The sequence below is a fragment of the Platalea leucorodia genome (assembly GCF_965183815.1).
Source record: "Platalea leucorodia genome assembly, chromosome: 3".
Lineage (NCBI taxonomy): Eukaryota > Metazoa > Chordata > Aves > Pelecaniformes > Threskiornithidae > Platalea > Platalea leucorodia.
In genome coordinates, this window is record NC_138825.1 from 9,519,983 (window position 1) to 9,533,840 (window position 13,858).

General features: G+C 44.7%; 1 protein-coding gene across 2 annotated transcripts; it reads left to right on the forward strand.

Annotated features, from left to right (window-relative positions):
- Window positions 1-42: 42 nt before the first annotated feature.
- On the forward strand, window positions 43-8,630 carry DNAAF10 (dynein axonemal assembly factor 10). Of its 2 annotated transcripts, none has more exons than XM_082307909.1 (8): window positions 43-280; window positions 1,080-1,180; window positions 2,249-2,379; window positions 2,835-2,936; window positions 4,233-4,348; window positions 4,686-4,820; window positions 6,303-6,400; window positions 8,421-8,630. In XM_082307909.1, coding segments are annotated over exons 1-8 (876 nt in total). In that variant the 5' UTR covers window positions 43-88; the 3' UTR covers window positions 8,422-8,630. The 2 variants fall into 2 exon arrangements, with proteins under 2 accessions (XP_082164035.1, XP_082164034.1); XM_082307908.1 differs by lacking the exon at window positions 8,421-8,630 and adding an exon at window positions 7,141-8,413.
- The last annotated feature ends 5,228 nt before the right edge of the window (window positions 8,631-13,858 follow it).

Here is a 13,858-nt window from a genome sequence, read left to right on the forward strand (position 1 = left end):
TCCGCCCCGCCCGCCCGCTTCCTGCGGTGCCCGCGGCGGTGCTGGAGCGCGCGGGGCGGGGCGGCGGCGGCGGGGGAGAGAGAGAGAGATGTCGGCGTCGGGGGGCCTGGAGCGGCCGCAGCTGGTGGCGCACGTGCAGCAGGCGCTGAACTACACCCTGTTCGACTGCAAGTGGGTGCCCCGCAGCGCGCGCCTCCTCTGCCTGGGCAGCGCCGCGCGCGGCACCGGCGTCCTGCAGCTCTACGAGCTGCGCGGCGGCCGCCTCGCCCTGCTGCGGGAGGTGAGCGCCGGGCGGGCGCCTCGGCCCAAGCCTGCCGGTCCCCGCCGGGGCCTGCCCTGGCGATGGGGCCGCAGCCCGCGGAAAAGGGAGACTCGGGCGCTTCTCCGGAGCCAGCGGGACTCGCGGGGGGGGGGGGGGGGGGGGGGGAATTAGCAGAAACCCACGGTATCGGGCCTGGTTTGCGCGTTAAAGTCTCTGCCCCCGCAGCTGCTGCCGCTCCGTTTGCTCACGCTGGCCTTCGTTGGTCTGTTGCCATGGTTTGCGTTACAGGGAAAGGCGGAGGCGCTGGGCTCCGGTTGCGGTTGGTTTTGGGGGGGGGGTTGTTTTCTTCTTTTTAACTCCAGCTGACCCTCGAGGGTCTGCTGATTTCCAGGGGTAACCGCGCCGCGGGCGCACAGGGACCCCGCGGGCCGCAAGCGAACAAAGTGCGGGAGCTGCCGCGGCTGGGCGGGGGCGGCGCTGGTGCCGGGAGCTGCCGAGCGGCTCGGCTCCCCCTCTCCGGGAGAGCGGGGCTCCCTCCGCCTTGCGTCTGCAGGTGGGTAGAGACAGCAGCCTCTCGAGTAGCATTAGCAAGCTGAGGTGAGAGGGTTTTTAAGACCAATGAGTCGCTGCTTCTCTGTGCACAAAGCAATAAACACAAAATGCGATTTGGTAGCGTTTGGATTGTATTTACGCCAAATATCCTACGTACGTTTCACTGAAGTCTGCCACCCGTGGACTCTGAAGAAACTGCCGCCGCAGTCTGTGGCTGCGTTGTTTTTGCCCGTGTGCTGACGCAGAACGTATCCTTTCTTAAAAGATTGAAAAGGCTAAACCTATAAAATGTGGAACTTTTGGTGCGACATCTCTGCAGCAAAGATACTTGGCTACAGGAGATTTCGGTGGAAACCTTAACATATGGTAAGCACGGCTCTTCTTTGGAAGCCTTTTCCTTTGCTGTTGTATGTGTCTGTCTGAACTGATCTTTCTGTGTGCGCTGGCTTTGTATAAAAGGCTCTCTGTGCTGCATGGGGCTGGGACCCGCTCCTAAGCTTTGCTGGCTGCTGCACTGGATGGGACACGCCTGTTCTGTACAAACAGCGTCAGTCCTGCAGAACGGTTTAATTCAGTGCTGTTTCGCTTGCGTCTGCTGTGTGCAGCTACAAAAACCTGTTCAAGTTCTGCTAGGCCCTCTCCTGAAAAGAGGCTTTTGAATGGATGCATGAGTACAAATAAGAGGTGGCGTTCAACCTAAATTTGATGTCTAGATTAAATACATATTTTTAATCTTGACGTTTCAAATGTTTTTTCAGGTCCCTGAATGATTTGTAGAATTAATTTGTGTAGATAAATTGATTATCCAATAAAGTTATAGGGTAAGAAGGGGGTTGTTTGTTGTTGTTGCTGTTATTATTATAGTTGTTGTTATTATTATATTTCCCTTGCCAAGGAACTATGGGTTCTATTTTGGTGGAACAGCAAGAATGACATGGATTAGTCACTGTTTGAAATTGAAAATAAAATTCTCAAGGATTCTCGAAGGATGAGAATCAGCGGGAAGAACCCGCAGCTGGATGCAGCTTTCATTTGAAGCTGAAGAGCAGCAGGCAGAGCTAGGTGGGGATGAGTGAAGAAGGTCGTTTTATGCACTCACTGAAAGCAAAGCTAACTGGAGTATTTTGAGCTGTAGTGCGATCCATTTTGAGCCCAACATAAAAACTGGTTCTTAAGGGTTGCTGTGGTGAATCCCACAACTGCCTTTACGAACAGGGCAGTCCAGAACTGAGCAAAAACTTTCAGACTGGTCTAAAGCAGTAGCCAAAGAAGGAATCAAGCAAAGACTCGTGGTTCTTAACGGTGATAGCCATATTTTGTTCCTGCTGTTAATTTGAGCTTATATAATTTGTGCTCAAGTTTCCTCTCATTTTTATACAAATCCTGAGTGTCAAGGAAAATGCCGCATTATCTGTTCTTTTCTTTCTTGCCTAGGAATTTAGAAGCTCCTGAAATACCAGTGTATTCTGTGAAAGGTCATAAGGAAATCATAAACAGTATAGATGGTGTAGGTGGCTTAGGAATTGGGGAAGGTGCACCAGAAATTGTGACTGGCAGTCGAGATGGTGAGTTAGTGAACTCTGAAAGTCTTTTCAGTTATTCTGAGAAAGTAGTCTGCAAGCTTTGGTGGCCGGGCACAGCCTGCCGTCTGAACTAGTTACAAATCTGTTGCAACTAGTTCTTCGTACACTGTCTCTTGAATCTTTGAATTTTCTCTAATTCTTTTAGAAGCTGTAGATAAGCAAATGATACTGTTGTCCCCGAGCGTGGGACAGAAGGAATACAAAACAGAACAAATGCAAAATATCAGCTAGAGAAAATATATCCTTAACAAATACTCTTGCTTTATTTGTGTTTTATTTTTTTTTCTATCCGCTAAATGCAGTCTGGCTTTCTGGAATTGAAAGAGATGCTCCTGTGTTTTGAATGATGAGGCTGAAAAGCAAAGGCCTTCCCTGGGAAGATGAACGCAACGTGACAGTGTATCCATAATACAAAATCCGTTGTCCTTCTTTCGCAGGAACCGTGAAGGTCTGGGACCCGAGGCAGAAAGATACTCCTGTGGCTAATATGGAACCTGTGCAGGGGGAGAGCAAAAGAGACTGCTGGACAGTAGCATTTGGTAATTTCTCAGATTATAACCGTTGCTCCCTCTAATATGACTGTGCTTTGACAGTTACCAAAGTATTTCAGGATGTTATGGAATAGTTTATTTTGTGTGGACCAATCAGTAGCAGGTTTTGCTTTTCAGCGTTGTCAAATTTCTGTGTTTTTTCCAAAGAAAATGTGATGGCTGGGGTTTGGACTCATTCTCTTATCACCTTTGGTCAATCATTGCACAGATCAGTTGTGCAAGCTGTATTCCTTTGCCTAGGAGTGTAAGCACAGTATATCCAGCTGCGTTGTCCTGAAGGAGTGTAAATGTTGCAGTGCACAAGGAACCAATCGCTGTTGTAGCATAGGTCCAACTATCAAGCATTAAGGCATTAACTTAAGAGAAGATCCTTGAAGCTAAACGCTAATTAAAGACAACCAGAGATGCTTGGTGTGCGCTCTGCGATTTTCAAGACAGAACAAGGTGCTTGTGTTCTACACAAGCTGGTATTTCTGGATTAGCTCCATTTTTGCCTCCAGAGTCAGGGAGTGAGTTTTACAAACTGCTAATAAGTGCATGGATTACAGTAACAAAATCGATAGTAAGGAGAGGACAGTTTCTGGCAAGTAGGTGCAACTGTAATGCTCATTGCTATTGATAACTTTGCCTTCTGCTCTGACGAACGGAGAAAAAAGCGGCCTCATATTTTCTTCGATTTTCTTTTGAATTACTGGCGCTTGAGCCAAGGCCAAGTTCATCTGGAACTACGTGCTCTGGGCTAACTTCTTTCAGACACTGATGTGCTTCCTCGATCCTGTCAGCTGAGAGTTTTTGGAGGCAGGCTTCTGCATCTGTCTAGTGATGGCCATGGTAACGCGCAGGGCCTCCCTACAGGTCTGCGTCTGCAGAAAAATCTCCTTGTCCCGCTAACATTTCGTGCTTGAGAGGCTGGTTAAGGAACTGCTTTCTCCCCTGGTGCTGTCTGGGGAGCGTGGTTTAGAGCAGATGAAGATTTAGAGAAGGAATGTATTTGTATAGGTTTACAAGAACAGTCTGCAGTACTTAGCCTGTGCAGTTTAGGCAGTGCTTGGCAGGGGGAATAAGAATTTTGTTCATCTTTTTAAAAGAAACAGACTGCCAGTTTTGAAGCTGTATTTTCTGTACCTTTCAGGTTTGAAAACCAGACTGTTCATTAAATCTTAATATCCCCATAGTAATATTTTGCTGGCATAAATGTAAATTGGGATTGCAGGCTTAGGAGGTCTGAAATTTACAGACTAAAGAGGGTTTCTGTATTCTGATGAATTCTTTCTCTGTCTCCAGGCAATGCTTACAATCAAGAGGAACGTGTTGTATGTGCTGGATACGACAATGGGGACATTAAACTGTTTGACTTAAAAACCATGTCGCTACGATGGGAGACCAACATTAAGAATGGGGTAAGGAAACCATAAAAGTATTTTTCATTCCAGCTCCTATGCAGGATGGAAAAATTAAAAGGACTCTGTCTACCTGAAATTTACCCAGAAGACATTTCTGCTGAGATTGTACCAAGGAATCTTTTTCTTTAAGTTCACCAAATTGTACCCCTCAAGTTCTTGGTCTGGATAGCATGGGGTATTTTTCAGTGGATTCATGTTTTCAGATGACTTTATTATTTCCAAATTGGTGATGTTGTCATTGTAAAAATAACCAATGATTAATATATATTTACAACTCACAAAACCCTCATTTTTTTTTCGCAGTGGCTGAATGTATTTTTTTTAATATTTCCAGGTTTGCAGTGTGGAGTTTGACAGAAAAGATGTAAATATGAACAAGCTAGTGGCCACATCGCTTGAGGGAAAATTTCACGTTTTCGATATGAGAACTCAGCATCCAACCAAAGGTTTTGCCTCTGTTTCAGAGAAGGTATGGGGAGATAGAGAATTTCTAAATAAGAGACAAACTTTTTGAATATATACTGTCAAAGTACTACAGGTCTAAAACTATTGTCTTCGGTAGGTAATAGATGGCCAGGTTACTGGGGCACAAGCTGTGCGGTAGCGTGGCTGGTGTGGCCCCAGGTGCATCCAGCTGCCAGCACTCACCCAGGTTTCTTCCCTTTTATAACCCGATATTTGGGCTTCTCCGGTCTTTGGGTCCTGTTGCAGTTGCACCTCTGTGCACTCAGTTGTGCCCGTAGTCTGGGAGTCATGTTTATTGGAGGCCATATTAAATTGTGATGAGCGTGCAGATTCAAATCTTAAATATATCCCAAAACAGAGTGAGCCCTCTGCAAACACTTTTCATCCTGCAGTCACTGGATGTCATATGAGACACAGAAATCATTGTTTTTCTTGAGAACCAAACAATTTTAGATTGGGATTTTGAGAGTGAGTGAAGGGATATATAGGAGAGACTTAGTGGCGTGGAGGCTGTTAAATATGGAGAACTCTTATAACCTTTCTTCTTCTACCTGTGACCACTGCATTGATTAGTTTAAGTTCTTTATAAAACAGTATTTTTTTTTTTAGTGAACAAAATCTGATGGTAATTAGAGAAAAGGAACTTTTGTGGTGAAGTTCTCCAGGACTGCCTAAATTAGAAAAAGCCGAGTTTCAACTTATTATCTTTAAATTACTAGTTTCCATATAACCATGCAAAGCAGATAAGATGTTGGAAGTACTTTGATTAGATAACACAAAGTATTTACTGAATTAGTGTTTGTAATAATCAAAACGTGAAAATGGAATTTCTTATCTTTCATTGACTGCTTTTAAGCTCTTCCTTTTGGAGATTTTCAGACAGATACGCACTGAGTCAGAGTACGTGTGTTGGGCTTTTTCCCTAAGTGATTTCTTCTGCCGTGTGATCTTGCTGTTCCCTAGCTGAGATTTAAGTTTGAATTGTAGATTGTTTGTTGTGTTTGCACAGTGTTTGTAGTATATTCCCTTCCAGTAAGGACTTTAAGAGATGTCAGACATTGACATTAACCTTGTGGTGACTGTGTCACCTAAGAGCCTGAGACTCCTGTCGTTCTAGAGCAGTTCCTAAAGACAGGCTTATGCAGCTACTTTACCTCTCTTTAACCGTGCTCGCATGGCCAGTCCCGAAGAAGCTGAAGTACTAGTGAGTGGTAGCCTTGGTCGGGCTGCTGCCTTATCCCTGCGGAAGAATGGGGTGCGTTGGAGGCCTGACTTGGCTTCTGCTGTGTGGGAACTGGCCGCTCCTGTGGCAGCAGGTCGCAAGGCTGGAGGAAGGGAAGTTCCAATATCCACCATGAGAAGGCCGGGTTCCCTTCATACAAGCGATTGCCGTTTAAGATTCTGTGTCCTTTCTTGTGAAGCTCATCTGTAACTGACTTCAGTACAATGCTGATTTTTTTTTTTTTTTATTTTTATTTTTTATTAGGCGCAAAAATCTACCATATGGCAGGTTCGGCACCTACCACAGAACAGAGATATATTTATGACCAGTGGAGGAGCTGGCAGCCTTCATCTCTGGAAATAGTAAGTGATCACTCTCCAGCCTGCGACAGGGGGAATAAGAAACCAACCATTTATTGTTTTAAGAAAGAATCTTCCTGAAAATGATGAGTAGGGTCCTGCTTCCAACCTCAGAATATCTAGTTAAAATTATTGCTTATGACTGCAGTAGAAAGGGTGATTTCAGTGTCAGTACTTGATCTGGAATCCTGAATTAATCCCTAAAAGAATGTGACAACGGCACAGGTGAATTTTGCCCTTGTCACTTTCCTTAACATAATCAAGATCTAATAATATCCTCGGTTAACAAGGTAATAAATGGAAGAAAATTATTTCTTAAAATTCTCATATAGTAGCAGTTACATCTGAGAAGAATATTGAAAGCCTGGTCTTTTAATGATTCTTAATACATCAGATGGCAAAATAATTTAATCATCCTAAATGCAAAGTAGGTGCATTAAGTTTCAGAGGGATAGCTGAGATGAAATTTTCTTGCCTGTGGCACAAGCCAAACAGTTAAAAAATGAAGGGCTGTAGGAGAGAGGTGTCAGGATTCAAAACTTACTGCCTCTTTTTTTCTTTCATGAAATATTTACTAAGCATACAGTGTGGATACAGCTGGATGTGATTATTCATTATTTTTAAGACATTTATCTTGAGAACAGAGGAAACCCTTCTCTGTGTTCTTTTTAAAATAAAAAGGATAACGTGTTTTTATCAGTAAATTCTAAGTGCATGTTTTACTTTTCTTTACTTCTTGCCAGTGAGTACCCAGCTCAGCGCTCAAAGAAGGATTCTGAAGGAGCCGAGATGGGGGTGGCAGGTTCAGTCAGCCTCTTGCAGAATGTCACTCTGTCAACGCAGCCAATTTCTAGCCTAGACTGGAGCCCTGACAAGAAGGGACTGTGTGTTTGTGGTGCCTTTGACCAAACTGTGAGGGTGCTGATAGTTACGAAGCTTAACAAAGTTTGACAGGAAAACTAGAATTTCTGATGAGAAAGCAATATAGTTTGCAGTCTGTAAATATAGGAGGGAGAGCCCTCCTTTTTCTAATTTAATTTCTTCCGTATTAAAACTGGATTAAAGAAATAGAAACCAGATCTTTCTATTGAAAGTTCAGATACATGCAGTTAGAGCTGTTTGACTGATTGTGCCGCAATGACTTGAAGTTGCCTGGGCACAAAACTTTTACCTTCTAGAAATGTGAATTTACATTTAAAATAAAATGTGCCTTTGTGTTAATGCAACCTGTAATTTCAGAAATCACTTTAAATTGTGTGTGTGCTCAGTTTAATCACAGTGCAAATCTGCTCACACTTGTTAAATGATTTGGCTTTATTATATATAGTATTGTCCGTATGCATTCATGCAATGGAAACTACTATATACTCCCTCACAGAAACTTTGTGTTATCGGGCACATTAATTAGAACGTTTCTTAAAGTGACTTAGGATTCTTTAATACACTATAGAAGCTATAATAGATGCTGAAATATTCAGGTTTAATGGAGTAAGCTTTTTATTGAAGATCGTATTGAAATTAAACCATTGAGCAAAATGCACTGTTTTATTATTTTAGTTTGGTTTCGTAACAAGTTTTTATGTTCTGTTGTTTTTACATCTGTTTGTAACTTGGTATTCTACAAATAAAATTGTATGGAGTGATGTCTTAATATGAACAAAGTAGCTTTGTTACTATAGTTTCACCTGAACTTCTCTTTGTAATTCCCCTTATCTCCAATGTGTTTCTTTTCTGATTTTACCAGTGCGTGCTGCTGCCAGTTCTTTTTAGCAGGCACATCCAGTTACTCTCCTCTATTTCTGGATGTATGGTGGGGGCTTTCTTAATTTCAGTAAGCTCTAATGATTTCATTTGTTGCTCCTTTGTCTGGTATTAGCTGTCAGCTGACTTGTATGTGCATATGCAAGTTTCAGTATTTAACTATTTTTCAAACCAGATTGTGATGGGAAAATGTCGGTTTTGTCCAGGTTAACGACCAAAAAGCCCCTGTGTGGCCATTTGCAAAGAACCTCTGTTTTCTTAGGCTTCCGAATGAGGAATTGGTATCTGGCGAATACAGGTGAGTCACCTGCACTGCATCAAGCCTGACCTTCCAGAGGCTGCTCTGCAGAGAGAGAGGCACCAGGGCCTTATGCCTGTACTGGGCCTGCCACCAGCTGGCGCCCAAGCAAGATGCAGGAGGAAGAGGAAACGGCCAAATACCGAAGGTTAAGGTAGGGAAAGTGGCAAATGGGGGAAGCAGCGTGGAAGCCAGAGACTACTGAAAGTAGAACGGGAAACTGGATTGAAAGGAGAGGTGAGGAGCTGTAGCAGAAGGGCAACGCTAAGGCTGCAAACCTGGCACTATGTGATGTCCTCAGGCTCAGACTTTTTCTCTGATCTCAGATTCCAGCTAAATAAAAGTGAGACAGAATTGTCCTTATTAACTCCTGGCTATGTCAATTGATTAAACCAGCTGAGGAAAAAGAGAGCAGGCACCTGTGGGTAGAAAAGGCTCACAGGCTGTTATACCTTAAACCTTGCAGAATGGAGAAATTGTTAATGCTTTTGTAGCAGAGAGGGGCCAGCAGGAAAATTGCAATAGACCACAAACCCAATGCGTCTGTGGAAGTCCATGGGTTCAGTAGGTCAGTGATCCTCAGCTCTAGCCTGCCTTCAAATGTAGTCTCTTGTATCTCGGGCTCAGCAAGGGCCAGCAGGGATGAAAGCACAGTAACTGATAGTAACAAACTGGGAGGTATCTGAAACTGTAACAGAAGTTTATTTCCAGTAAAGGAGCCTGTAGGTTTGACCAGAAGGAACCCATCCCCCTGGGAAGGGCGCCTCTTACCCAGCAGCTTGGGACAGAGAAGGTGCCCCAGCATGGCCAGAAGCATGGGGGTGCCCCGGTGAGGAAGGTTCCCAGCGGTGTGGGCTGGCACCAGAGCTGCGAAGGCTGAGCCCAGAATTTCAAGATCCCTGAGCAAGGGCTAACGAGGTCTGTCCATCTGTCAGAAACGTGCTGTGCTAACCTCTGGTGCAGGTGTACGTGCGGGTTTCACTCTGGCTTGGCAAGCAAATGGCAGGTTGTGTAGTATGTTAGATGTACATAGGCCTGCAAGTGCTCTTTCAAGGGATGTAGGCTAAATATTTGGTGGAAGGCAAAGATATATGAGATCCAGCTGTCTTCCCTAAGACTTGATGGTTTGCTTTCAAGTGTAATATTTACTATATGATTTTTTTTTTTGACGCAAGTAATCCCATCTGCTTGTGTGCATAGCATAATGCTGAGAGCATATTCTGAAATTATTTTAAATGTTGTCCCTCTTAGGGTGCATCCTGGCAGGAGGGAATAGGGGGAACTACTGCTCTGCAATCTTGGCTGCAGCTTGCTTTGAAAAGCTTGGGGTGTGGACTTCAAAGAATCAATTCAAGCGCTCTGAGTCTAAAATGCACTGTTCGGAGATGGCCTCCATTAGCTTTGTGCTGTAAATAAAATATACTTGCTGAAAGGTATGCTAGGCAGCGGAAATTTGTGGAAATATGGTTTCTGTCTTTAATAGCAATCCTGAGTCACGCACAGAGTAAGGGAAGAAAAAGCTCTCGGTATAGGTACCTGACAGGGAAAACAACTCTGAGTGCAGGACTGGGCTCTTGGTGGTATTTTTATTATGTACTTGGAGTGCAGCAAAAGTGTCCCTTCCTTATACAAGCCAACTCCAGGGAGAGCTCCTAGTGAGCCTACATGATGGTGATACAAATTAGAGCAAGAACTAATAAACAACACTTCTTAAAGCTCCAGGGCCCTCCAAAAGATGAAACGTGTGTTACCTCTGGGTACTTAAATTTGGGATTCATTTTATATGTTGCTTTGAAAAGGAAGGAATGCATTTCCCTCATGAGTAGCTTGGTTTCATGAAAATACATGACGGTTTGCATGGCAAGAGTTTGCAGAAAGCTAAGAGAGCTGGAGGGAGGTATAGATGAATGGCAGTGCTGTCCTAGTTCAGGAAAAGTAAGTGGCTGTATCTGTGCACCTAAAAAATGAAAGATAGTTACTGGCTGGAGACAAGAGCTGTTGCTGTGCCTGTACTGTGCTATACCTCCGCAGCAGACTGTATTCCTGCTTCTCCCAGGCTAAACAAGAAACTTAAGCAGACCAAAAGCTGCCTGTGGCAGCCTAGCCTGCTCTATTTATAGTCCTTCCCCCCCTTGCTGAAGACTGGCACCTTGCCTCTGCAGCCTGGAGGCTGAAGAACTAAAGTGTGTTCTAAATAAAATCATAATGCATCAGAGATGAAATGCACAGGGCCAAATCCTCTCTGACACAGCACCGAGGAGCACTCTGGAAAACCCCTGCCTTGCCCAGGGCCAGGGAATGGAACGAGCTACCGAGTTTGATGACTACCACGAGTGACCACATTTAACAAGTATATCTGCTTGGCAGCCATCGCTTGTTTCCTGTGCAAACTGCCCCTGTATGCTCGTGGAAGAGAAAAATCTGTTTAGGGCCATGACTGCAGCCAGAATATAGGTATGTGTTACACGGTTGGGTTGGGTGGGTTGGTTGGTTGGTTGTTTTAGCAGGTGTTGCCCAAATCCCCAGCTATTACAGATCAGGGTTTTTTCTTTCACATCAATATAGTTACTTTGACTTTCACCATTTGTACAGGTCCCTGGAGATTACAGCCCTCCAAGATTTCTGTGCAGGTACTCTATATTTGGCCTACAGTATATAGTTTTCATCACAAAAAAAAAAAAAATATTTACAGCTTAGCCATGACTTGGATTGAATTTTAAGCAAAGTAAGGCAAGTTATAACTGTGTATGGGAAGCTACAATACAGCGTGCTGTCAAGGTGGGTGAAGCGTCACCTATTGTCTCTGATTTTCCAAAGTTCAGCTGTGATCTAGAAGGCATCCAAAACCAGAATCAGCAACAAAAGAGCCATGACAGAAAACAGGGAAAAATTAAGTAGCATGCCAGCATTTGAGAATTTACCCAATGAAGTCAGAACGGCTCATGTGTGAACTGCATTAGTTTATAATTACGTATTGCTTGTGCCACCCAAGGTAGCAACTGTAACTCTGAAGGGCAGAGTTGAAGCAGGGAATAAATGGTAAACCTGCGAGGTGCACAGCATATACTAACATTTGGAAGTGCACGTGCCCTTGCCCCTTCGCAACCACTGATGCTTTTAGGGACGTTGTGGAATTGGCGCACAAAAGGAAGATGGGGAATTGCGTGGAAGAGAGATCTGTCCTCCAGTGATAACTTCAGATACAGCTTGCCAATACAGTTCAGTTTGAATTATTAATTCTAAATTATTGCCCTCAAATATATTCAATAGCAAATAGGGACAGTTTGGCTAAGCTGACTGATGTATAAGTAAGAAGCTACTACTGTGTGGCCTGCATATTCATGACTGTATTAATAAAGTTGTCTCACTGTAAAGTTGGTATCAACAAACTGCCAGAAAATGTGTTGATTTGCTACTTTTTTTCAGTTATTAAGCCTGCATTTTCTTGCTCCTGATGCTGTTACTGCTGTATTTTCAGTAGTAGGCACTCTGAACAGAACAACTGCCCACTCCTCAAAGAATCTCCAGATCGCAGTCTGAATATCTAGAGTGTATTTAAAGCTTCTGTGCATGCAAGATATTTTGCAGTAGGAAACACAAGTCCCAGTACTCTAGGCAAGGGCAGCTGTTAACTCAGGCAGGAGCTGAGAGCTGAATCCTTTTGCGTGCAGTGTGCGTGCAGTGCTACAGGACTGCCTGTGGCAGTGCAGGTTCAGCCCAGAGGAAAGACCAGATGGGACTTCTGTGGAACTAGGCCAGAGCTACTTGGTGACTTGGTGATGTGGCCAGTTCTAGCCTTGGCCGTAAAAGGTTTTCATTCCTTGCTGGCCTTTTTGGGAGGATCTGCTTCTCGCCGCACAGCCTGCCCTTGCAGTTGCACAGCATTGTCCACAGAGGACACTGGAAGTGGGTCAGTGTTGCTTGATGGCTGCAAGAGTATCTATGGTCTCAAGGGCAGTGAGTAGCTGCCCCATGCTCTGGCCCTCCTCCTCCTCAGCCACCAATAAGGCAATTGCCAGCGAAGAGGCAGAGAAATTTTTCAGGACCCTGCAGCAAAGGGGATCATAGCAGAATCTCTCTTCCCTATAATACTCTTCAGCGTTACACTCTTAACTAGTTGACCTGGGCCAACTAGCAACTGGCCCAATAATTTGCTGGCATGATTCGGGACTGTAGCATGAGCAGGAGCTGTTCCCAATAGGTAGCCCGCATGTGGCTGCCCTGCTTTGGAGACCAGCTCAATGTAACAGCATGGTCACAAGCTATGCCCATTAGTTTCTGAGCCACAGAACAAGCCCGTCACTGTTCAGCTTAGTAGTACAGCTACAGCCTCTGGGACAGATATGTCTGCTCCAGTTTTCTCTACTTCCAAGAGATCTCCTTCCCTCCTGCCTGCACTCCCTGCCTCCACAATGTTAGTAAATCTTTAGTCACCATCACCATGTCTGGGGATGTGCAGAGAGAGCTGAGCTGCAGAACCATGTGGAGGCACCTGGAAGTTCCCTCCTCTACTGAGCTTAGCAGTAAAACCAGCCTGTGCAGAATGGCCAGACTGGGGTTCCCTTCCCAGGCCGGTGGCTTCTTCCTCTCTTGTCAATGTGCAAGAGGCCACCCAAGGTTGCCAGCCTCTCAGGGTATTTCCTGATCAGAACGTTACACCCTGACCTTCTTAGGCATGGCAGTGAAGCTGTTTTTCATCGCTATGAAAAGCCCATTAGCAACATAAATAAAACAAACAGGCAAGCTCTCCTAGGTTGCTTGGGATTTTAAGGTTATGAAACATTTAAGATGTTCTCTGAAGCCAGAGGACGTGTGGGTTGCAGAATCGCAGTAAGGCCCACAGAACTGCACAGCGATCAAAACCGCATGGGACCTTTTCGTGTGGCAGTGATTCAGAAACAGTAGCTCAGCCTGTTTACCAGATTGCATTGTATCAGTTGCCCGCTGTTAGACTGACTGTTACAGTCTAGCAGTTGAAACTACTCTTTCTTTCAAGTAAATTACTGGTTAAGTCTCCAAGTCCCAGCTGCTCCAGTTTCTTCTCTTACAGGCGGAGGCTGCTTACTTTAAAACCCACCACTGGCAATATTTGTGTTCCATAAAATACTGAGGACCTGATTTTTTTGTGCGAACATTTCCATTAGCACAGAAATGCTACTTTATCCTCGCTTTGCACAGATGTGAATGGCTACATGTGGCGCAAAGCCTTAAGTTGTTCTTATTTGTGGATTTGCTGGGAGGGCTAAGGGAGCTGCACCCTCTTGCCCCCTTCCCTGTGTGACAGAGCATAATGGAACCGTGCACCTCTTCTACTGCAGGTGTGGCTGTTTCTGGCTCTGATCACGCTGGGATGTTGCTCCAGCCCATCCTGCATCTGTCTGCCAGAAATAATCCAACACTAG

What these genes read in the sequence shown, in the direction of transcription:
- DNAAF10 (XM_082307908.1), top strand. Translation starts at nt 89, where the DNA reads ATGTCGGCGTCGGGGGGCCTGGAGCGGCCGCAGCTGGTGGCGCACGTG. An exon ending in AGACCAACATTAAGAATGGG is followed by an intron (nt 4,349 to 4,685) that starts GTAAGGAAACCA and finishes TAATATTTCCAG; the next exon opens with GTTTGCAGTGTGGAGTTTGA. An exon ending in AGCCTTCATCTCTGGAAATA is followed by an intron (nt 6,401 to 7,140) that starts GTAAGTGATCAC and finishes ACTTCTTGCCAG; the next exon opens with TGAGTACCCAGCTCAGCGCT.